This window comes from Hippopotamus amphibius, chromosome 6 (assembly GCF_030028045.1).
Source record: "Hippopotamus amphibius kiboko isolate mHipAmp2 chromosome 6, mHipAmp2.hap2, whole genome shotgun sequence".
Lineage (NCBI taxonomy): Eukaryota > Metazoa > Chordata > Mammalia > Artiodactyla > Hippopotamidae > Hippopotamus > Hippopotamus amphibius.
In genome coordinates this window covers 121882429-121905366 of record NC_080191.1, presented here as the reverse complement: position 1 = coordinate 121905366, position 22938 = coordinate 121882429, and the positions used below count along the sequence as shown (strand labels likewise).

Below are 22938 nucleotides of genomic sequence, written 5' to 3'. Positions count from 1 at the left end.
GATAATATGTCATTGTGATTTTGATTTGCATTTCTCTTATGATTAGTGATGTTGAACACCTTTTCATATACCTGTTGGCCACTTGTATGTTTTCTTTGGAGAAATGTCTTTTCATGTCTTTTGCCTATTTTTAATTGTGTTATTTGTTTTGCTGTTGAGTTGTAGGTGTTTCTTAGATATTTTAGATATTAACCACTTACCACATAAAGGATTTGCAAATATTTTCTCCCATTCCATGGATTGACTTTTCATTGTGTTGATTGTTTTCACTGATACTTAGTCCAGGAATTCTTTCTCCAGTGAGACAAGATATTCCTCTTCCCAGTTGCCGTAAAACATTGTGAATAACTCTGGCTTGGCACTTATGTTATTAGACTGGAATTATCTGTCATTATATGTCTGTTTTGTCACTCTTCCAGCCTCAAGACTCATTGAGGGAAAGGACTTTGCCTCAGTTATCATTTTTGTACTTCTAGTCTCTAATACAGTTCCTAGCATATAATTGGTACTCAAATATTAGTAGAACTAAACTGAGCTCCTGAAATTTAAATGATTAAGTTATCAAAGGTTAGGCCTAGGCATTAATCCAACTTAAGATAACTGAAGATGTAGATCCATTATTAATACCAATGACCTCTGATTGAAAATTGAGTAGATAACTGAACCTGAGAATAGTGGTACTTTTAATTTTAGGTGCAAAAAAAAAGCTGTAGCATACATAGAATACAAAAAGATAAGTATTGAGAGTATAAACTCTGCAAGCGCAGAGTTTGCCTGTTGTTTTCATGAATCTTCTCCTAATGTGTAGAACAGTGCGTGGCATATAATAGTAAGTAACTGGTCAGGAAATCTTGAATAAATGAGTAGGCATAGAAAAGCACTCTATTTTTACACTTTATTAGGCTTTTAAGTCAAAAATTAAGTTTAAAACATTCCTTATCTCTAATTCAAAGTAAAATTTATACCCCTTGGGGCAAAAAATCAAATTCCTGTCTTCTCACATTATTTTATGTTTGGTAAGGGAAGTCGCTAATAAGTATAATAGATATAATTTTTTTTTCTCTTTTAGCAAGCGAAGCAAAAAAGGAGATAAAAATGGAAAAGGCTTGAGGCATTTTTCAATGAAAGTGTGTGAGAAAGTTCAGCGGAAAGGTACAACGTCATATAATGAAGTCGCTGATGAGCTGGTGTCCGAGTTCACCAATTCAAATAACCATCTGGCAGCTGATTCGGTAGGTAGATCACGCGCTTGCCGTTGACTGTGATGAGTGATGCAGCAGTGTGCTCTCTGGGTTGTCTGTGTCAGTCTGAGGACTCAGACAAGCTAGGGAATCCCCAACTCCTCCTTTACTTGAGGGTTTCATATTGTCTGTTGGGGGATTTTGTTGTTTTGTCTTAGAAAGAATTCTTTTATTATTTATTTAAACATAAAGATGGACAAGTATTTTTAAAATGTCTCTGGGGGTTATTGAAGAAACATACTTTTTAAAAATATACTTTTTATATTTTGATGACTTTGGATGCATTTCTGAATCTTTTAGTGTTTCTTCTATGTCTAAGTCAATAAGAAAATTTTATTTTGTTTTTAATTGAAAAAATACTACAGGAATATGCTTATAAAAATTCAGTTGTACCAAAGAGTATTTAAAAAAAAAAAATCTCTCTTCTACCACAGCCCCTAATCTGCCTCCCCAAAGGCACTAGTCACTATTACCAGATTCTTGAGTATCATTCTGGAAATTCTTTGAGATATATAACAAAATTTATTTCTTTTATTATTTTAAACAAAAATGTTGATTGTGCTTTGCATGCTTCATTCTAAATTTTATTTTCTTAACGATATTTATCTTAGAGCCTCTTTTTTTGCACATATAAATCATTCTCACTTTTTAAAAATGGAAATAAAATTACATGCAGGGAGGGAAATGTACATGTCTTAGGTGTACAGTTAAATAATTTTTTCCTTATCTGTTGTAGAGTTTACATACAATAAGATATATTCATTTCAAGTGTAAAATTCAGTGAGTTTTGACAGTTGTATGCACCTGTGTGGTCACCACCATAATCAAGACACAAAACATTTGCATCACTCCCAAAAGGTTCTTCCTGCCTTCTGTCATCCATCCCTCCCTCACCCTCTACCCCCAGGCAACTGCTGATATGCTTTTTATCATTATAAATCAGTTTGCATTTTATTTAAATATAATTGTACTATATGTATTCCACAACAGTATTAAGTAATAGTAGTAACTGTAGTCACATTGAGTCTTTAATTCTTGACGTTAGTGGAAATATTCGTAGTATTGCAATCTAAATTATGATAAAGGTTTTATTTTGAGATGGTAGTAACCATAACTTAATTTTTTAATGAATGTTGATTTCTTTTTTCTTAATTAAAAAAATCAGAAATGAATGCTGAATTTAATCAAATTCTGGATAGTGTCCTGAAATTTCAGGATTTTTACACTGGTATTTATGAATGAGATTGGTGGGGGTTTTTTACGTTTGTTTTTACCATCTTTGCTAAATTTTTTTTAATAACTTTTTCCTTTATTCTGCAGTTCACATGTGAGTCCCAAAGTGGTTTTTCTCTTCTGACTTCGTTTTTCTTTCAGGGTCTATGTCAACACCGACATTTCTCCCAATAGCATATGCAGTTTGATCCTATGTGTGCTCGCTGGAAGGAGATGTGTACTCCTTCCAGTGAGTACACATAGGCCCTCAAAGATCTGGGCTCTCCAGCATTGGAACCTGGGTCCTCCCTTTTGACTGCACCCATCTCTGTCTGTGCTGGGACTCTGCCGCCTTGGTCCCATCACCCTTGAGGTGTCCTTAGGCTAGGAATGCCAAACATGTTAACGTGCCAACTCTGAATAAATACGGGAACTACTTGGATCTTAGGGTTGAGAGGAAGGAGGCAGACTGTGTCTGGGTTCTATTCTAAAGAATGCTGTGCTCGATGAGCAATGTCTGCCTTGGCAACACTCATTAGACATGTCAGAAATAGGGATATTGGGAGAAGAGGCTACGTGCTGGCCACAGGTTCAGAAAGGGATAAGGTGTATATTCCATCCTTGCCTTAGGTGGTTGTTCTGCTTCCCAGGCTGTGTTGTCTCATTGGCCAGGTGGCTGGGGAGGCAGACTGAAGGCCACGAAGCTTCAAATGGCTTCCCCAGGCCCTGGATGGAAGAGCATGAGCCCCAAGCTAGAGGAAGCTTGGCAGGGCAGCCCATGCAGGGCCCTAAGGGGTCTTCCTGCTGCAGGTGTCCTGGCATTCACTCCTTATCCTCTGGAGTCAGTTTCACTCAGACAAAGCCAGCTGGCCGGTTTCAAAGAGTTAGATGCAGCTCACAGGTGAAAACACTTTTCCATGGCGCTTACCCAGAAATAACCTTAATCTCTGGGTAAACTTTCAAAAATTCCTCATCCAAACTAAAATGGTTTATCTCCTGTGTGCTACCAAGAAATCAAAATAGAAGAAAAGGACAGTCTTTAATCAAGTTCCAGAATGAGGGCACACTGCTTTGAAAAGTCTCAGCAGAAGACGCAAGGGTGTGTCTAAAACGATGTTTCTAGAAAATACCAAAGGCACCAAACAGAACCCCAGCTTCACCTTCTGCTCCCCTTCTGTGCCACTCCATACCCCGGGCAGGGAAGCTGCTTGGCCCAGCGGACTCTGGGTGTGTCATAGTGCCCTCGAGTGTGTCCCGGTGTCTGTTGAGTCCTCTGCTCTCAGTTGGTGGGTTTGGATGCTTTCTTCAGGATCTTCTCCATTTGCCGCTTCTCCTGCATCTCCTCCAACGCCACCTGGGCCGAGGTCCACTTTCCAGGCCGCACCTCTTCTCCTTGTTCTTCATGCTCATTCCTGTCACTTCCAGGAGTTTTGCCTTGTCTTTGCCCTTTTTCTTCTTCCGCTTGGTCACACTGAGCTCTGCGACACCTTTCAGCTTCAAGGGACCTTTTTGAATCTGCTCACAGGCCTCCATGGTGCCCGTCTGCAGTTCAGTACCATCTTTGCAGTTTGGATTATGCTGGCTTTATAAAATGAATTTAGAGGCCTTCTCTTGCTCTTTCTCTCTCTTTCTCTTTACTCCCTTGCAGATTTAATGGCATTGGATGTGCAGTTCTGTTCCCTGAAGTTTTATAGAAATCACCTGAGATACCACATAGGCCTGGGGGGGGGTAAAGTTTAGAAAGCTTTCTCCATTTCTTCTTTGGTAATTAGTCTGTTTACAATTTGTTTCTCCATTAGAGTCAGTTTGGTATTTTATGTTTTCTTAGAACATCCTCCATTTCATTCATGCTCTCAAAATTAGTTGCAATTATATTTCAAAAAAAACCCATATCTTAGATTGTTTGTAGATCCTGTTCTGCAGTTATTTTGTTTTTAGCTGTATTTAATATTCTGTTCTCTTTCCTGAAGTTACTTTTGTTATTTCTCTACCCTGCAGACTGTGATGTATGCTTTATTTACTTTTATTTTCTTTGTTTAGTAATGAAAGTCTTTATTGCTGTGACTTTTTCTCTTGTACGCCGCTTTAGCCATGTCCTATTGATTCTGATATGTTATTCTTTAGATATTCTGTAACTTTGGTTTTAATTTCCTCTTTGACCTAAGAATTACATTAGAAAAAGTTTCTTATACTTCCAGGTGAGAGAAATTTTTCTTTATTGCCATGAATTTTTACCTTTATTACCTATGATCAGAAATTGTGAGTTGAACTATTTCCTTTTTGGGGAGACTGCTTTGAGACTTTTTTTCTTGTAAGCCATCATATGGTAATTTCTTTTTCTTTTAATTTCCCTGGGCATTTGAGAAGAAAGTATATGGCATTCTGATTTTGAGTGAGAGTCGGAGTTGTCTGAATGGTCTACCAGACTCTCTGTGACCTGGCCCACCATTACCTCTCACCTCCTACTGTGCGCTCCCTCAGTTACTAAACTCCAGCCACACATTTCGTGGCTGTGCTCCTAATCAAGCCATTGTACTTGCTGTTTCCTTTGCCTGGAATACTCTTTGCTAGGGATCCATGTGGTTTCTCTCTCCTCGCTACCTAATTTTCACTCAGGTGTCACTGCAATGAGGCATTTCTTTCTAGCACTTCATAACAGCTCACATACAAGGGTGAGTCAAAAATTATCCGCATTCTGATTACGTTAAAACTTGTTGGCCGCACAGCCAGAGTGCAGGTAATTTTTGACTTATCTGCGTGCATTTTTGCTAACCACCCGCATCCCTCCCACCCCGCAGATATAAGCAAGGGTTGGGTTTTTTTCTGTTTATTCACTGCTTTGTTATTTTTTCTGGTAATTTGGAAGGTTTGTAGTCTAGTTCTTTAATTGTTTGTTTTTTTTTTTACAACTTTAAGTAACTTCAGTATTTTATTTCTTGAGTTATCACCTATAGACCAGTATCTGTTGATTATGGAGGGGAAAAGAAATCAATATGCCTATTATTTACTCCCATCTCCCAATTTTCCCCTCTACCACAGGATTCAGATTGAATGTATTAGTGGCAGTTGTTAAAAGAATATTATTATTGTTGTTGTTTTATGACTTTAAATGAATATATCGTGCCAAAATTGTTATTTAGTTCATCTGCTTTAAATTCATGCCCCTTCCAATATCAAAGAGGAGGAAATCAGCAGACCTACTTCGTTACCTCCTTCTGATACTTGTCGTTATATTGTTATTATTTCTATAGTGTCAGGATTTCTGATATTTACATTCAGTTCTATAACTTAAATCTCCCATTTAAGCTTAGTTCTGTACTTAGATTGATTCAGTACTCCACCATCCTTCGTTTTCATGGACTGATTGGTTTTGGTTCTTATGAACCACCTGTGAACAGTGAGATAAGGGGCTTTTCCACAATGTGAGTTAACATAGTTTCCTTCGTTAAGAAAGTCTTGTGCGCGCCCCCCCAAAAAAAGTCAGCTGAACTAAACAGTGTGCTTAGTGATCTGTGTGATTATATTTTGGTACAAGGTCACTATTTTCATTGTATATTAGTAATAGTTTGCAGATCAGCACTAGTGCATGGACCACATTTTGAGAAGCACTGTTTACTAGAGCTTAAAACATGCATCCTTGACTTTTCAAAGTCTAAGAGCCTCCCAGGCACTGCAAGACCTTACCATGCTTTAACTCCATTACCCTTTTCTCATATAAATACTGTTATTGTCATGTATATTAGCTCTCTATATATTCTCGACTCTACAGGATATTATGTTTTATACAGTGAGTATTAATTGAGATTTGCCTTTTGAGCTGGTCTTCATTCCATCCTATATCTCCAAGCTCCCATCTTAGATAATCTTTCTTTTACCTAAAGAAGGCCCTTTAGTATTGTTTAATTTGGCTCTGTTGGTAACATAATCTTTATTTTTAAGATTGTTTTATGTTTTAGATTGCTTGAAGGTATCTAGTTCATCTTTACTTTTGAAGGATACTTTCACTGGGTATACAATTCCTTTAGCACTTTGAAGATATTATAATAATATTAACTAAATATTTTCATGTCTTGTGACTATCTTACCCTTTAAAATTTATCACTCAATAAAAATATTTTTTAGCAGGCTTATGACCAGAAGAACATTAGGCGAAGAGTTTATGATGCTTTAAATGTGCTAATGGCAATGAACATAATTTCAAAGGAAAAAAAAGAAATCAAGTGGATCGGCTTGCCTACCAATTCTGCTCAGGAATGTCAAAACCTGGAGGTAAGTAAGGAAAATCTGTTTACAGATAGTAGTTTGCTTTCTTTGACATCAAAGACATTTTAATTGTGAAATATAATCACATAGTATTAGAATATTCCTAATTGTTCATGTATGCCATGCCTTTTTTTTTTCCTTTCTTTTCTCCTTTTTTTTTAAACAGACTCTTCGATGTAGAATTTTAGAACTGGAAGGATATTTAGAGAAGTCTAGTCTGACTGATGTCCTGATGAAATTGAGGGACAGAAATTAAATGACTTGATTTTTACTCTCTTTTGGAGATCTTTATTTTATTCTAATTTAATTTTGAGCACTCTACTAATAAATTTTTGGTGACTCCTGTGATAGAAATTATATCTTTGATGAAATGCTTGCTGTATACATCAAAAAAAGATAAAGTTGGCTGTTTATTTCTTGTATTTAACCTTTGACTCTAGAACTGGTAGCAACAGAATGGTATGGTATTTCATTTGAATCTTCATTGGAATGTTTGGCTTCCATGAATTTGGGGATGATGTGTGCCAAAATATTTTTATTCTATGAACTTTAATCATTATACAAAATGTTTCCTAAATGAGCACGTGCCCAGACATACGGTTTCTAAATTGCTTTGACATAATTTTACTGTTGTGGCCATACAGGTAATAGACCAAGGCTGACTGCAGCTTTAGAGGTGAATATGGTTGATTTCATGTTTTTCTTAGTCCCTTTTTCCCCCCAGCAAATAAAAAAAAAATTGGTATTATTACACTTGTGGATGGAGGGAGAAACCAGGCAATCCTCAGAAGTTACGGAATAATGTTCTTCATGTGCCACAGTGGAAATATCCTTTTTTTCTCCTCCTGATAGAGTGAAATTTGAGGGCTATATTAATTACCAGTAATATTAAGCCGATAACAGACTCAGTAAGCAAAAATCTATTAGCATCTACCATGTGTTTAAACAAAGATTATACAAGATAAAATCTCTGACCCCAAGGAGCTTTTTCATACTAATTGAGGAGAGCAGAAATGTAAAAGGAGTTACCAAAAATGTGATGACTCCTATGAAAGAAGTATGTACAGGTTCTCTGGAAAGGAAAATAAGGAAGGGCTTTACCAAGAAAAAAAAAAATCGCTGTGCTCAGGCGTGAGGGAGGAGTTAGAGTTTGCCAAGTGGTTTAGGGCAGTGAGGGCGCTCCAGGCAGAGGCACTGCCTGGGCCGAGGCAGGCTGCAGAGGGCACGCCCGCAGCCAGGTGTGGCCAGGGTATAGGTAAGGAGAGAGGACATAGGTTTCTGAGTGCTGAGCTGTTAGGACCTGATCCCGTAAACAACCGGAGGCTACTGGAGAATTATGAAGCGGACGGCTGAGGGTGTGTGTTCTAAAGGATCACTCTACTCGTGGGCTGGAAGTTGAAATGACAGGAAGGTGAAGCGGAAAGGGGGCGGGGGGTTGTGTAGAGAGGGGCTGAGTGCCGACCTTGGCAGTGAGGCTGGAGAAGTGTTTTAGAGGCAGCGTCAGCACAGCTTGGCCTGGTTGGATGCGGGACCTGAGGGGCAGGGGGGCGCTGCGCTGTCACAGCTTCAGACACAGGGAAAACCCCTGCAGCGTTTTTTCAGATGTGGAAGAGCACACAGATTTTACCGTGGCTCTTAAGTGTTTAAGGATTCATGTGTGGTAGTGGTTAGGGGAACCATGAGAGAAACTCCCAGTGCAGACTAGATGGGGAGCAAATAGAGACCCTGCTTCGTTCCCTGGGGGTCCAGTGGTCGGGACTCAGTGCTCTCACTGCTGTGGTTCCAGGTTCAATCCCTGGTCAGGGAGCTAAGATCCCACAAGCCACATCGTGCGGCCAAAAAAACCAAACATATTTATGGGGCTTCCCTGGCAGTCCAGTGGTTAAGACTCTGCGCTTCTGGTTGGGGAACTAGATCCTGCATGCTGCAAGGTGTGACCAAAAAAAGAAAAAAAAAGAAAAGATGCTGCTGGAGTAGATAAGAAAAATGTCTTATTAGATGTCATTGGCTTTTCCCAAAGACACAGTGAAGAACTCATCCACAGGGAAATTCAGACTCCAGTATATGTTTTCTAAGTAGTTGTGAGAGTGAGGAAAATAATAGTTGTTTGAAGCTGGGAAATTTGTCCCGTAAGTACTTGCTTACAAGTAGGAATTGTGTATTGAATATGCAGCCTCTCTGTATTAGCAGCTGTGCCCATTTAAAAGGCAGTTAAACGGAGATCTTAAATGAGACCTTACCTCATTCTTGGGGGTTAATAGAGCCGAGGAATTAATAATAGGGTCTCTGAAACCAGGTGGCTTAGCTTCAGATCCTGGCTCTTGCCGTGCACCAGCTGTGTGACCTTGGGCCGTTACTGAACCCTCAGTGCCTCCCTTTCCTTACTGCAAAAGGGGTACCAGCAGTCCCGACCTCTAGGGTTTTGTGAAGACGAATTGCGAGACCGTGTGTGCAGTGCTCAGCTGAGTGCTGACACGCGGAGTAGCTGTTCACCGAGTGTTGGCTGTTACTCTGATCAGCACGTGTGCAGTAAATAGCAGCAGGTGCTGTGGAGCACGTGCTCCTTACGGGGCTGGGTGGCGCTGCGATGGCAGTTGCCGCCGTTCTGCTGTCTCGCCTGCTTGCTCACCCTGTCCTGGAAGGTGTGATTTGCCTTTATTGATGTTAGTAGTTAAAATGGGTTGAGTGTCTCTGAGGAAAATTCCTGGTACCTCCAAACCGGGACCTGAAAAGCAAGCAGCGCTTTCTACTCTACATGTGTTCATGCTATTTTGTAACCTGTGTTTTAAAGATAGAGAAGCAGAGGCGGATAGAACGGATAAAGCAGAAGCGGGCCCAGCTTCAAGAACTTCTCCTGCAGGTAAAGAAGTTGGGATGCATTGCATCACCTCCTCTACCTCTGCTCTGCTGCCTCCCTTACTTGCTTGGAGTCAGTGTTTTGGTGCCTTTCCGTATCAGGTGGGGCCGGGGCAGCCTCCCCCACGCCTGAGCTGGCCACCCTCCGCAGGACCTGCCTTTGAGGTGGTTCCATCCTCACGGCAGCTCCGATGTGAAACATGCAACAGTTTACTTCTGACTCTCATCCTTACTCTGAACAGAAATTATTTTAGCCCTTATTTGGAACATCAAAGAGGAAGGCTAGTTAAATGCTAGGCACGTTGAGTAAAATAATCTAACCACCTTATTATCTGTAAATGACAGAATAACATAATAAGCTTTGTAGAAATACCAGAACTTAAAATGCATTCCTGTTTAGGAAAATTAAATTTTATAGTGTAAGAAGGATCCCTGTGTTTATGCTTTTTCTTGGTAATCGTCTAGAATTTGGGTAATTTTAAAAAATAGAGGCTTTGTATAAAATCATGTGAGGTAAAATCACAGGGTAGATGGACTTTTTTTCCCTGTTTTTGGTGATTGCAGTTGGTGTAAAAATTCACTGAGCAGTGCAGCGAGTGATTTTCATTCAGATCAGAAAAACTTTGTAAAAAGAAGCCAGCAAGTCTTTATACTTTTTGTTTTTAATCAGCAAATTATCTTTATATGAAAAGCTTTCAACCAATCATAAAACCCATTTTGATTTGAACAGCCATAGGTCCTGTTTCATTTTTGGTGTAATCCACTTTTCAGAAATAAAGGAAGCAATAAGTTAGCAAATAATTGTAACAGGTTCTCTATCTTCCCCCCCCGCCCCAATACTCACTTTGTCTCAGGGACAGAATAGGTTAAGTATTCCCACATATTCCAGACTTTTGTTTTTCACTTTCTAGACGCTTATTTTGTTGTTGTTGTTGTTCATTTGTTTTTCACGTTTATGTGCACAGGAGAGGCAGGAGAAGACAGCCCTTGCAGGCTGTGTGTGGTCTGGGAGGGAAGGAGGGGAGGAAGCAGGGCAGGGGCCAGGGAGCTGCAGCAGATGGAGCAGAAGCTCCCCACGACGATCCCCTCCGCATCGGGCGCCTCTTTCTTGCTGCTCTGTGTCTACGTCTCACACTGACCCCTGTGGGAACTCCCTGAGGAACTGCGTCTGGAGCAGGCGTTATGTATTTTTCACACTGGATTTCCAAAGCAGGTTTTGTTAGAAGAGAGCGTTCTGCAGCTTAAAAGAAAAATGAAACTTGAAAGCTGACGGTTTCCTCCTGTGCTCCTCCCTGTACAGCTCTGCCTTCTGCGAGCCCGGGCCTGCCTCGCCTTCACCCTCCCCGGCTCCCCCCGAGTCCTCCCTGTCCCCGCAGTACCTGCAGTATTTCCCTCCCAACTCACAGTCCCTAAAGCCCTGCGCTAGGCCTTCCTCACAGTTCCTCAAAACCCTCATGGAACATCTTGGAGCTTGATTTTTGGCATATGTTATGATAAAAACCTGTTTGTCAGTGTGCTTATAATTATCTGTTTATCAGAAAGACGTGCTCTGGGCAAGATGGCCTCCTGTGTGTGGGGCTTTCCCATCCCTAGGTGGCTGGCACAGAGAATGGACTGGAATATTTTTTCCCCTGCTTATCGTTATACAATGAACATTGCTTTTTTTTAAGTCCCAAGTTTCTTTTCCTCTACTGTCTCTCAAACCAAATATTTATGGAAGATTTCAACCCAGGCGCAACCTAGCTGTCAACATTTATAAAAGCAGGGTTCTCTAAACATTAAAATGAAACCCAGAGTATAACTTTTAGTGTTTTGGTAGACATACAGCTTATTTCTTCCTCGTAAATTGTCCCTAAAAACGAGTAATTTGCCTAGCTGTGGCTAAGCTAGCTTAATTATTTTTTAACAAGTTAATGTCACAACTACTGACATCACGTGACCCAGGTCACTTTTACTTACATGCCACTTCTCTTTCATCCTTGGTAATGAAGGGGAGGAATGGTGTGAGTAGAATCTACCTACAGGTAACCCAGATGCCCTACTTCTGTCTATATCCCTGTCCCTTCAAGCCCTTAACCCTTTTCCAGAGCTACTAATGCAGAGCAGAATGAATGTCTGAATATACCTGAAGCTGTTTAGCCTCTGCAATAGATGCTAATGAGCCTGGAAAAGAACAAAAAGCTGAAGGAAGTCAATCAAAGGGCAGCAAATAAGGAAATCAGTCCAAAACAAATGGGAAATGATTTTTCTTTTCACTCTCAAAATGACATTATATAGGTTTCCTAGGTGGCGCAGTGGTTGAGAATCTGTCCTATAGGGGACACGGGTTCGATCCCTGCTCCAGGAAGATCCCACATGCCGCAGAGCAACTAAGCCCGTGCGCCACACCTATTGAGCCTGCACTTTAGAGCCCGTGAGCCACAGCTATTGAGCCCATGTGCTGCAGCTACTGAAGCCCATGCACCTAGAGCCCATGCTCCTCAACAAGAGAGGCCACCGCAATGAGGAGCCCGTGCACCACAACGAAGAGTAGCCCCCACTCACCACAACTAAAAAGAAAGCCCACTCACAGCAAAAAAGACCCAACACAGCCAATTAAATAAATAAATAAATATTTTTTAAAAATGACATTATATGTGTACTCTCAGCTCTTTTCACAAGAAAAATCTTTGATGCTATTAAATATACGCAGTATTGAACAATGAATCATAAATATATAAGTGCTTTTACTTACCGCTGTTTGTACTCCCCACCCCATGCGGAAGCCCTCCCATGGCACTAGGATCGTAAAGCTAGGCGAAGTATGGGGGTGTCTCCGAGATGCCTTTTCTAGAAGAGTGAGGAAGCTAGGCAGAAGTATTCAAACATAGAATTCTTTTTCCCAGTTTTACAGTTTCAGCATATTTTTCCTCAATTTTAAGTGAACTAAGCATTGAATATAAAATAGCCTTAGTTCATCAGCAGCAGAAAATAACAAATTAGCAAGTATGACTTAAATAATGTTTGGTAATGAAGGGCGTTGACAGTGATGGTTCTGAACGCTCTGTCAGGGCTAGACTAAGTTGATGCCCCTTCTGTTTTTTGCATTTTAAAAGAGTAAATGTTTACTTTCTAGGGAGGTAGCACCTAGCCATTTAAAATGACAATAATTTTAATCAAACTTCAGTTAAGGCCCAGGACCTAAAATAAACACTCGAGGATAAGGTTGCTAAAATATAGAAAATTAACTTAAATGCATCACTGCTGGGTGAGAAGAGGGAAAACAAGCTGATGGAAGGGATGAAAGGCTCTGACTTCAGGAGCTTTTTAAACCAATATCTGTTCCGCAAGCAGATGAAAGACTTCAACCACTCAAGGTCTTTCTAGCTATGGAATTCTGAGACACATTTGCCTTCTTTAAAAGGGGGTGGCAGGGTCGCTTTCTTTGATTTTTGATTAATGGTTATAACTAAAAGTAACAGCAAGATTCAGTGCAAAGATTCAGGCCTTGATATACCTTATAATCAATGCTAAGTCTCAGTTTCCTCATCTGGAAGATATCAGGTGGGGAGGGGCTTGGACCAGATTCCAGAGTGTGCCCTAAAGATGCTTAAAAGTTCTGTGAAGGAGGGCAGAGCTGGTAGGGCTCCCGACTCAGCCCCAGTGCAGCCAGCCAGAACAAGGGTGCTTTCATCTGTTCTACAAACAGGAGGTGTCCCAGAAGATTTCTTTTGAAGAAAGGTGTGGCTTTATAAAGTTCCCATATTTCTGGGCTAGACAATCTAAGGGGTTATTTAACCCTAAACTTTCAGGAGTCTGTGTAAGATAAATAGAAAACAAGTCCACTTGGTGTTACTTTCACTGTCACTCTAAGAAGAGTTGCCACTGGCTCTCCCAGATTTGTGAGATCCTGTTTCTGTGTGGGATGGAAACCATGGACCCCATTTTTTGTATTAGGATATGTTAGATACCATTTAAATGTATATTTTCCCCCTGAAATATATTTATTGAGCTGGATCATTCTAATCTTTTTCTTAAATGTTTAATTTTGATTGACTCATAGGTGGAAGGCCTCTTTAAATGCTCTCATTTTAAACGATATATATTTATTTTTTCGATCTTTATTGGAGTATAATAGCTTTACACTGTTGTGCCAGTTTCTGCTGTACAACAAAGCAAATCAGCTGCATTTATACATATATCCCCATATCCCCTCCCTCTTAAGCCTCCCTCCCAAGCCTCCCTCCCACTCTCCCTATCCCACCCCTCTAGGTCATCAGTAAACTATATTTTAAATGTACTTAATTCATTTAGTTCCAACTACTTATTCACGTTAAATAACTATATATTTTTGTTGATCGTTACAGCAAATCGCTTTCAAAAACCTGGTGCAGAGAAATCGGCAAAATGAACAGCAGAACCAGGGCCCTCCAGCTCTGAACTCCACCATTCAGCTGCCATTTATAATCATCAATACAAGCAGAAAAACCGTCATAGATTGCAGCATCTCCAGTGACAAGTAAGTGGAGAACCAGCAGCAGAGGGCAGGGCTGACCTTCTCTTAACCCTAATTCCTATCATTTGCAAAATAAAGCAGGTTGTACCCATAATCTGACCCTGGAAGGCTGACTTCCTTGGGGCTCATGAAACAGCTTTTCAAACACAGGGTGCTGGCATCTGCTAGTGCTTGCTTCCTCATTCAGCCCCCACAGCCCCCTCTCTTGGGCCAGGCACTGTGCTGCCTGTGCTGTCGGCATAGTGGTGACCGAGCCAGGATGTGCATGTATGTACACATATGTGGTATAACTCTGGGCAAATCACTGCAGTAAAGTAGAGCATCACTGAGGGTCTGGGACCAGGTAGGTTTGCTGGTGATTCACTGTCTTCGTTTACAGTGGAAATAGTTGAAATCAACATGTGGCACTAAAACAGTTGTTTCTGTTGCTATATCATATTTGAGTGTGTTTCTGTTTAATGAATGAATAGACATGAAAGTGCTAGATGCGTTGTCGGCTTGCTTTCTTATGATCTTATACCTTGAAGTGTGTACCTTTTTATGATCGTCATTCATTTTACTCATGCCCAACCTCTGGCAACCACCATTCTGTTTTCTGCATCATGAGTTCGTTTTTTAAGATCCACGTGTAAGGTTCACCATCCACGTTGTTGCAAATGGCAGGATTTCCTTCTTTTTTTATGGCTGAATATTCCACCACGTACACCACATTTTCTTTATCCATTCATCCAGTGATGGATACAGGTTGTTTCTGTGCCTTGGCTATTATAAATCATGCTGCAGTCAGTGAACATGGGAGTACAGGTATCTTTTCAGGATAGTTATTTCATTTCCTTCAGATGTATACCTAGAAGTGGGATTGCCGGATCATATGATAGTACTATTTTTTTTAATTTTTTGAGAAACCTTCCATACTGTTTTCCACTGGCTGCACCAATTTACATTCCCACCAGCATGTTCTTCATTTTAACTAAGATTGATGGTAATATTTATCATAGTAAGTGAGAAATAGCAGTTTTCAAAATACAGAATTTATTTGTAACTTATTTTACCCTTCACAAAACCAGTAGTGGTCTTCAGGCTGTGACCGGCAGCATCGAGGTCGTGAAAGGCATAGGGTGCAGGGCGAGACAGACACAGATGTGGACTGTGGCTCCCCCAGTTGAACTGCTCCAAAGCTCTGTCATCCAAAGAACAAATGGGGATGATGCCAGGGCCTCTGTCATTTCCTTAGCCTGTTGTGAGGATTAAATAAGATAATGCCTCTAAGAGGTCTGACTCATGGAAAGTGCTTTATAAATATTAGCTGCTGTTCCAAGGAGTCAGCATATAACGTATCATCCAAATTGGGATACATTTGAGAGCAAAAGAGCGCTCAGTAACCACATCAGTGCCAGAGGCATAGCCCAGGACTGTCCTGGGGACGAGAACTTTCTCGTCTCCTTAGAGCTACTGCATCACCACGGGGCTTTACCGTTCTGGTTTTTCCCCACTCTTTTCTCTGGCAGTGTTGCATCCTTGTCTGTCTTGATTGCATACAGAGATTATGGGTCACTTAGATAAAAAGACACCAAAAAACAAAAAAAGGAGAAGAAAGAAGAGTAAGAGAAACAACAGGGATTTCTAGAGTATTTGCTAATTCAGACTATAGACACAATTAGAAATAGCATGGACTATGCAGGCTGTGATGTCAGAAGATCCGTTTTTCCATCTTTCCTCTGGTTGTATAGATTCATGACTTATCTAAGATCTCATTTCTTCCTCTGTAAAAACAAGAATCATAGTATTTAACTTGCTGGTTTACAAAATTTAAATTCATCAAGGACCAGCCCAAATGGTAGATGTCTGCATTATTATTCACACATTTAAAATTCTTTACAAAAACCTGTGTCTAAAGGACTTGTCACATAGTCCCATACATCTGAGAATTACAGAGAATGGTTAACATGTTTTCAGGAAAAACAAACTGTTAGAATTCTAGTTACTCTCTCTAGGTAGTCTCTTGTTTTGTGGGAAATTATTAAAATTCCCTTCTTTGGTGAGTCTTTGAAGTCTAAAAGAGTAGCAGGAAAGTGCGGGGACCAGAGGCCTCAGGGAATTACGGATTCTCTTCCTCCTTGGGTGGTTACTGACTCATGCCCTTTCCTCGCCCTCCCGTGAGTGGGGGGAAGGAGGCTCTGAGTTGCTTGTAGAAACTTGTCATTCAAGGTGGGGTGCAAAAGCCTGGTCTTTCAGTTACTTTGGTGATGCAGTCCTTTCCCCTTAGTTAGCCAGGAGGCTTTCCCACAATGAGGGTTACATTTATGAAACCATCGGCTTTTAACAAATGCCTAAAATTACCCCTAAGACAGGCATCCACTCCAGAGTTTGTGTGGTTTCTTTTTTTCTGAATTTCTGGTAATGTACTTTATTTAAATTCATATACTTCAAATGACTTAAGTATGGCGTTTTGCTTTAAACTATAAATGTTGTCCTGATCTAAGATCTTGCATAAAAAGTTTTACCCTCATGTGATTTTAATAGAATTTCATGACAGTGTAAGCCCCACATTGTCCCAGAACATTCACCTGCACTCTGTCCCTGAGGGGCTGTGACTCTGGGCGACGGTGCCCCAGAGAGTCAGAAGGACTGTTTCTTCTTATAGTCGCCTCTTTATTGAAAGCCTGTGCCAGGCATCTGGGCATCCTGATTTGGTACTTTTCAAAAACATTCAGAAATGTGCTATGTGTTATATGTGACTCTTTTTCTGAAGGCATTTTTACTCCTTAGGCCCTCAAGACAGGATTTGGGGGTTGGTTAGTTTGTGAAAAATCTTCCATTTTCTGCTCATCTAAGGTACGGTGTAGCTAACACTTGACTCATGAAAATGAAGTAAGCATCCAAAATGCTTTTTTCCTCAACCCTAGTAAGCCAACTCATAGTAGGAAAGTTAGATATTAAATTGGAAAGGTTTTCTTTGTGTGTTTTGTTTTCTTAATGACTGCTTTGCTTGCTTTTTTTATTGACATATACTTGACATACAATGTTATATTAGTTTCAGGTGTACAACCTAGTGATTTGATATTTGCATCCATTACAAAATGATCACTATGATAACTGTCGTAACCATCTGTCCCCGTACAAACTTACAGTGTTATTGACCACGTTCCTTATGCTGTATATTCTATCCCCATGGCTTGTTTTCTCATTGGACGCTTGTACCTTTTAATCCCCTTCACCTCTTCCACACCACCTTCAGCCCCTCCCCTCTGGCAACCAACCATTTGTTCTCTATCTACGAGTCTATTTTTATTTGTTTTGTTTTAGATTCCACATAGAAGTGAGATCATATGATATTTGTCTTTCTCTGTCTGGCTTATTTCATTTAGCATAATACTCTCTAGATCTATCCATGTTGTCACAAATGGCGAGTTTTGGGGATTTTTTTTTGGCTGGGTGGTAATACCCCTCTGTGTGGGTGTGTATGTGTGCATGTGTACACACCACATCGTCTTTATTCATCCATCTGTTGATGGACGTTAAGTTGCTTCCATATCATGGCTATTAGTAAATAATGCTTCAGTGAACATCAGGTGTGCACTTTATCTTTTTGAATTTGTGTTTGTTTTCTTTGGGTAAATAGCTAGGAGTGGAATTGCTGGATTGTATGATCATTCTATTTTTAATTTCTTGAGGAAACCTCCATACTGGTTTCCATAGCGGCTGCACCGATTTATATTCCCAGCAATAGTGCACAAGGGTTCCCTTTTCTCCACATCCTCAGCAATGTGTTATTTGTTGTCTTTTTATGATGGCCATTCTGACAGGTGTGAGGTGATATCTCATAGTGGTTTTGATTTGCGTTTCCCTAATGATTAGTGATGTTGAGCATCTTTTCATGTGCCTATTGGCCATCTGTATATCTAATCTGGAAAAATGTCTACTTGGAAAGGCTTCCTTAATAGTTTATCTTTTGTGACAAAGCTGTAGACAACTTTGAAAAGTATTAAATTTAGACCAAAATTTCTGTCTCCAGTTTGCCACAGTTTAATGGGGACTGGGGTTTATGGACTCCTGTTGTCCATCACAGGAAAGTTGTTTTGACCGGGAAAGTGGTTTATTTGAGGTGTCATTCTTCTGAACCCAGCAAAATGATTCATTGCCCTAAATGGTAACAATTTCTAGTACTGTAGCTGAGCTTAGGTCCTCATTCTTTTATTGAATATGCAGAGTACAAAACTATTCAGACCTCCCCAGTTCCATGGAAAATCCCACACTAACTTTGTTTCCTGCTGCAGGTTTGAATATCTTTTTAATTTTGACAACACCTTTGAGATTCATGATGACATAGAAGTGCTGAAGCGGATGGGAATGTCCTTTGGCCTAGAGTCAGGCAAGTGTTCCCTGGAGGATCTGAAACTTGCTAAATCACTGGTGCCAAAGGCTTTAGAAGGTTATATCACAGGTATGTTAACTAATAACTTTCAGTGTTGTCCTTGATTACATGTCAGACCCTAACTTGCTGAAACCTTTCTCATAGAAAATTAAAGCCCACTGTATGCCCGCCCTCAATTCTGTGCCCTTCCCTACCCCAAAATGTAACCTCTCTCTTGAATTTCTTATCACCACTTGCTTTTCTTTAGAGATACAAACAGAAACACAGTAAGCTGGGAACAGTTTATCATTTAGTTCCGCCTGATTCTCACCTTTATACACATGGAATCATATTTGATATATTCTTTGGTGATTTGACTTTTTTCACTCAGCATCGTGTTCTTTGGGTTTGTCCACATGATCTCATGTAGCTGTAACTGATGCATTTTTACTGGTGCATAGAATTCTAGTTTGTGGGTAAAGCACACTTTACTTGTTCATTTTACTGATGATAAACCTTTAGTTTTGTTTCCAGTCTCTTGATATGTAAACAGTGCTGCTTGGAACATCCCCGTGAGTGTATCGCGGTGGCTGTGTGCACGTGTGTGTGTGTGTGGGGGCGGGGGGTGTTGCTGGGTGAGACACAGGTGCACCTTCATCGTTGCTAGATGATGCCACAGCTTTCCAGTTTGATTTTACCAAGTTACACTCTGACCTGCAGAGGGAAAGCGTTTTATCTTTCCAGGCAGGTGGATGTGAGATGGCATTGTAAATTTTAAAAATTGAGATTTAATTCACATACCATAAAATACACCATTTTAAAGTGTATAATTCAGTGCTTCCACCCCCCCGCCCAAAAGAAACCCTACATGCATTAGCAGTCACCCCCTATTCCTCCCAGCTCCTGGCAACCACTAATCTGTTTCCTATCCCTGTGGATTTGTCCATTCTGGGCCTTTCGTATAAATGGAATCATACAATATGTAGCCTTGGTGACTGACGTCCGTTACGTAGTGTAATGTTTTCCAGATTCATCCGTGCTCTATCAGTATTTCATCCCTTTTTATTGCCGTTTTGTGGATATACCACATTTTTCTTTATCCATTCATTCATTGGAGGACATTGGGATTGTTTCTGGTTTTTGGCTATTATGAATGATGCTGCTATAAACATTCTTGTACATGTTTTTGTATGAACATGAGTTTTCGGCTCTGTTGGGTGTATACCAAGCAGTGGAATTGCTGGGTCATAGGATAACCATATTTAACATTCTGTGGACGTGCCAAACTATTTTCCAAAGTAGTTGTACCATTTTACAATCGCACTAGCAGTGTGTGAGGGTTCTGATTTCTCCACATGCTTTTCAACACTTGTTCCTATTCACCTCTTTTATAAAAGCATCCTGTTGGATGTGAAGTGGTGTTTCACTCTGGTTTCAACTTGCCCTTTCCTAATGCCTGATGACGGTGAGCATCTTTTCATGTTTGTTGGCTCTTTGTATATCGTCCTTGGAGAAATGCTTGTTCAGATCCTTCACTCATTTTTAAACTGTGTTGTCTTTTCACTGTAAGAGTATACTGAGTATACTTGAAAATGGAAACACTATGTTTTGCATGCTAAAATTCAGATTTTCACTCATTCAGAAATCCTGATGATTGTCCTAGTTCCTAAGACTGTGGTATGTTCTCACACGTAATTTGGATGTACAGACAAAACATTGTTTTGCCTTTGCTTTTGCCAGTTTCCTTCATTTTATAAGCATTACTACGTAGAATTTCACATCATGATTTAAAGGCATTTTAACATTAGTTCTGAGGTACATTAAGCCAAATATAAGCAAAGAGGTAGTTTTTATTTTGTTTTGTTTTATGGTTTTGACCCTTTGGTCACAACAGAAGAGTCTGTTGAGTGAGATTTGGTTTCTGTTGGATTTAGGTCTTAAGGTCGCACCTTCCACCTCCTGCAAGTGTGACCCCCTCTTCTTGCCCCTCAGCAACCCAGTCCCCCATCTTCACCCCTGCCCACTCCCTTCTCCCCTCACTCTCCCCAAAGAAGGGCCTCCTGTTCTACTAGCAGCGCAGGCATCCTGGTCGTCCAGCAGGGTCTGCATACTTCCTGCTCTTCCTCCGTAATCACCAGGACTGTATTTGAGCTCATTCCCAGTGAAAAGGCGCAGGACGGTGAGGCGGGCTCAGTGGTTTTGGTCTCCTCATGACCTCATGTGCAGACTGGGATACAGACCTTCTGGTTAGTTCAGAAGCAGACGCGTGAGCCTTTAGTGTGCAGAGGGGCAGGGTAGCTCTTGAGGTGGGTTGCTGTGTGGGTCCTGGAAGGAAATGTTGGCTTTTCAGAGCCATTGTGAAAAGAAAATGTAATGTGTCCATAGCTGTGTTCTGACAGAAGGTTTCCATACATACTAATTAATAATACTTAGCACAGGATTCTGGCTTTAATTTCATTATGTACAGACTTGTTCTTTTTGTATGCATTTAAAGTCTGCTATTCTTAAAATTGAAGTGTTTTTTGTTTTGTTTTTTTTTCCCCCTCACAGCTGCCTTAGCCTGTGAAGAAAAAGGCTCACAAGGCCATTTTAAGATTTATGTAGTCATTTAGTTTACTTTTTTCCTACAGGGGAAGCCTCTCACTGGGTCAGGTAGCACCAGGATAGTGGAGTTTCTAGTCCCAGTACACGGTTTCTTTTCTTTTTTGCACAGTAATTGTAAAACTGTTTTGACTAAATATAATAAAAGCTCATTTTGGCAAATTATATTTTCTGAGCATACATTTGGTCTTATCTCACAGCGTAAGTCAGATTTCTTTTTAGGAATGCGTTTCTGCTGTATCTACCACCTGTGTTGTAAACTCATGTTGAAGGAGATGGTACTCATTCACTCAGTAACACTTAGATCTTAGATATTCTAGTCACTGCCTTCTCTGAGCTGACATATTAAATAGGAGACAAGGGTTAAACAAGTACAATGACAATAAGAGTTGGTCAAGGTTGTGATGGGAGAAGTATGGTAAATGCGTAGAGAATAAGGTTGCAAGGATATAACCAACAGTAATACCCATCTCGCCCTCATGGAAAACGTGACTGTGCACGGCCTTTTAAAATAAGGTTTAGTTCAAGTGATAGAGGATACCAGGAAAAAGAATAGATCTTTGATGCATAATAGCACTACGTTCACCAGGGGGCACTTGAAAAGATGGTGTGGTGGGGGCTTTGGCAAAAATGTGTCTGTGCTTCTAACCTAAGATATTCGGACTTGACTTTCTCTTTACCCACTCCTGCTGTGGTGGTGAAGACCCCAGTCAGGGGCTTTTGTGGTGAGTCCAGCGGGTGTCCAGGCCTAGCACAGCGCTTACTGGACTCGGTGAGCTGCCCTCTCAAGGTCTTCTGTAAGAAAAAAAAAATGAAGAGAACCTGTGATTGGTTTAATTTGAATTCTTTCCTGTTGTGGTCTGCCTTCCTGTATCCCCCACCCCCCACTTTTATTTCTAGAATTTTTTTCCCAAGATGAAGAAACATGGGCTCTTCCCAGGGCAGGAGACTCATCCAGCTGTAATTTAGAACAGGCTGTCCGCCTCACTTGTCTGTGCTTTCTTCAGGCCATAACAAAAGCAGCCACAGAACTTACAGAGCCTCCGTCTGTTTTTGTTCTTTCCTATAGATATCTCCACAGGACCGTCTTGGTTAAATCAGGGACTGCTTTTGAACTCTGCCCAGTCAGTTTCAAATTTAGACCTGACCACTGGTGCCACCTTGTCCCAATCAAGGTATGTATTTTTTCAGGGTTAGAAAGGTGGGCCACGAAGCCCTGACCCTCCCTGGCGGGGAGAGCCGGGGGTCCCGGGCGGGTTCCGGCAGAGCTCCCTTTTTTTTTACCCTATGTTTTCCAAAGCTTAAAACGTACACCACGGTAATGAGCCTGTGTGTTTTCAATTGTTTGCTAGTGTAAACCAAGGGTTGTGCTTGGATGCTGAAGTGGCCTTAGCAACGGGGCAGTTCCCTGCCCCAAACAGTCACCAGTCCAGCAGTGCGGCCTCTCACTGCTCTGAGTCCCGAGGCGAGACCCCCTGTTCGTTCAACGACGAAGACGAGGACGAGGACGAGGAGGATTCCTCCTCCCCAGAATAAAGACAGGCGCAAACCCGCGTTTTACTGTTTGATGCTCATGTGTGTTTTTAGTGTGAGCTCTTGTTTTTGAAACGATTGCTTCAGTCTTTGCCTTTGTTTGCACTGTGTGTTCAGTGAAAACTAGGGAAACACAATAAGCAAATTGCCTGAAGGCTGAGAGGGTTGAAAGTTAACGTAGTGTGAATGAAAACTCTGAACAACAGAGCAGTAGATCACATGGCAGACAAAGCATGTTCTCTGAGGTGGCAGAGGAGACAGTCCCTGAATTGGCAGCATGAACGCAGCGCATTTATCTTCTGTGAGGCGGGGCCGTTGTGGCCCCCACACCCACGCAGCCCTCCGTAGAGTTGAGGTGGCTACACGCACAGTCCCCGACGGCT

General features: G+C 40.9%; 1 protein-coding gene across 3 annotated transcripts in view; it reads left to right on the top strand.

Moving 5' to 3' along the window:
- Nucleotides 1-22596, top strand: part of TFDP2 (transcription factor Dp-2) — a 168394-nt gene extending 145798 nt beyond the window's left edge. For 2 of the 3 annotated variants that reach the window (XM_057738178.1, XM_057738180.1), the window contains 7 exons: nt 1070-1232; nt 6576-6722; nt 9508-9576; nt 13919-14070; nt 18345-18511; nt 22092-22197; nt 22375-22596. In XM_057738178.1, coding sequence (XP_057594161.1) covers nt 1070-1232; nt 6576-6722; nt 9508-9576; nt 13919-14070; nt 18345-18511; nt 22092-22197; nt 22375-22558 — 988 coding nt within the window. In that variant the 3' untranslated portion in view covers nt 22559-22596. The remainder of the gene's footprint in view (nt 1-1069; nt 1233-6575; nt 6723-9507; nt 9577-13918; nt 14071-18344; nt 18512-22091; nt 22198-22374) is intronic. The other variant, XM_057738179.1, reaches the window with a different exon arrangement.
- The last annotated feature ends 342 nt before the right edge of the window (nt 22597-22938 follow it).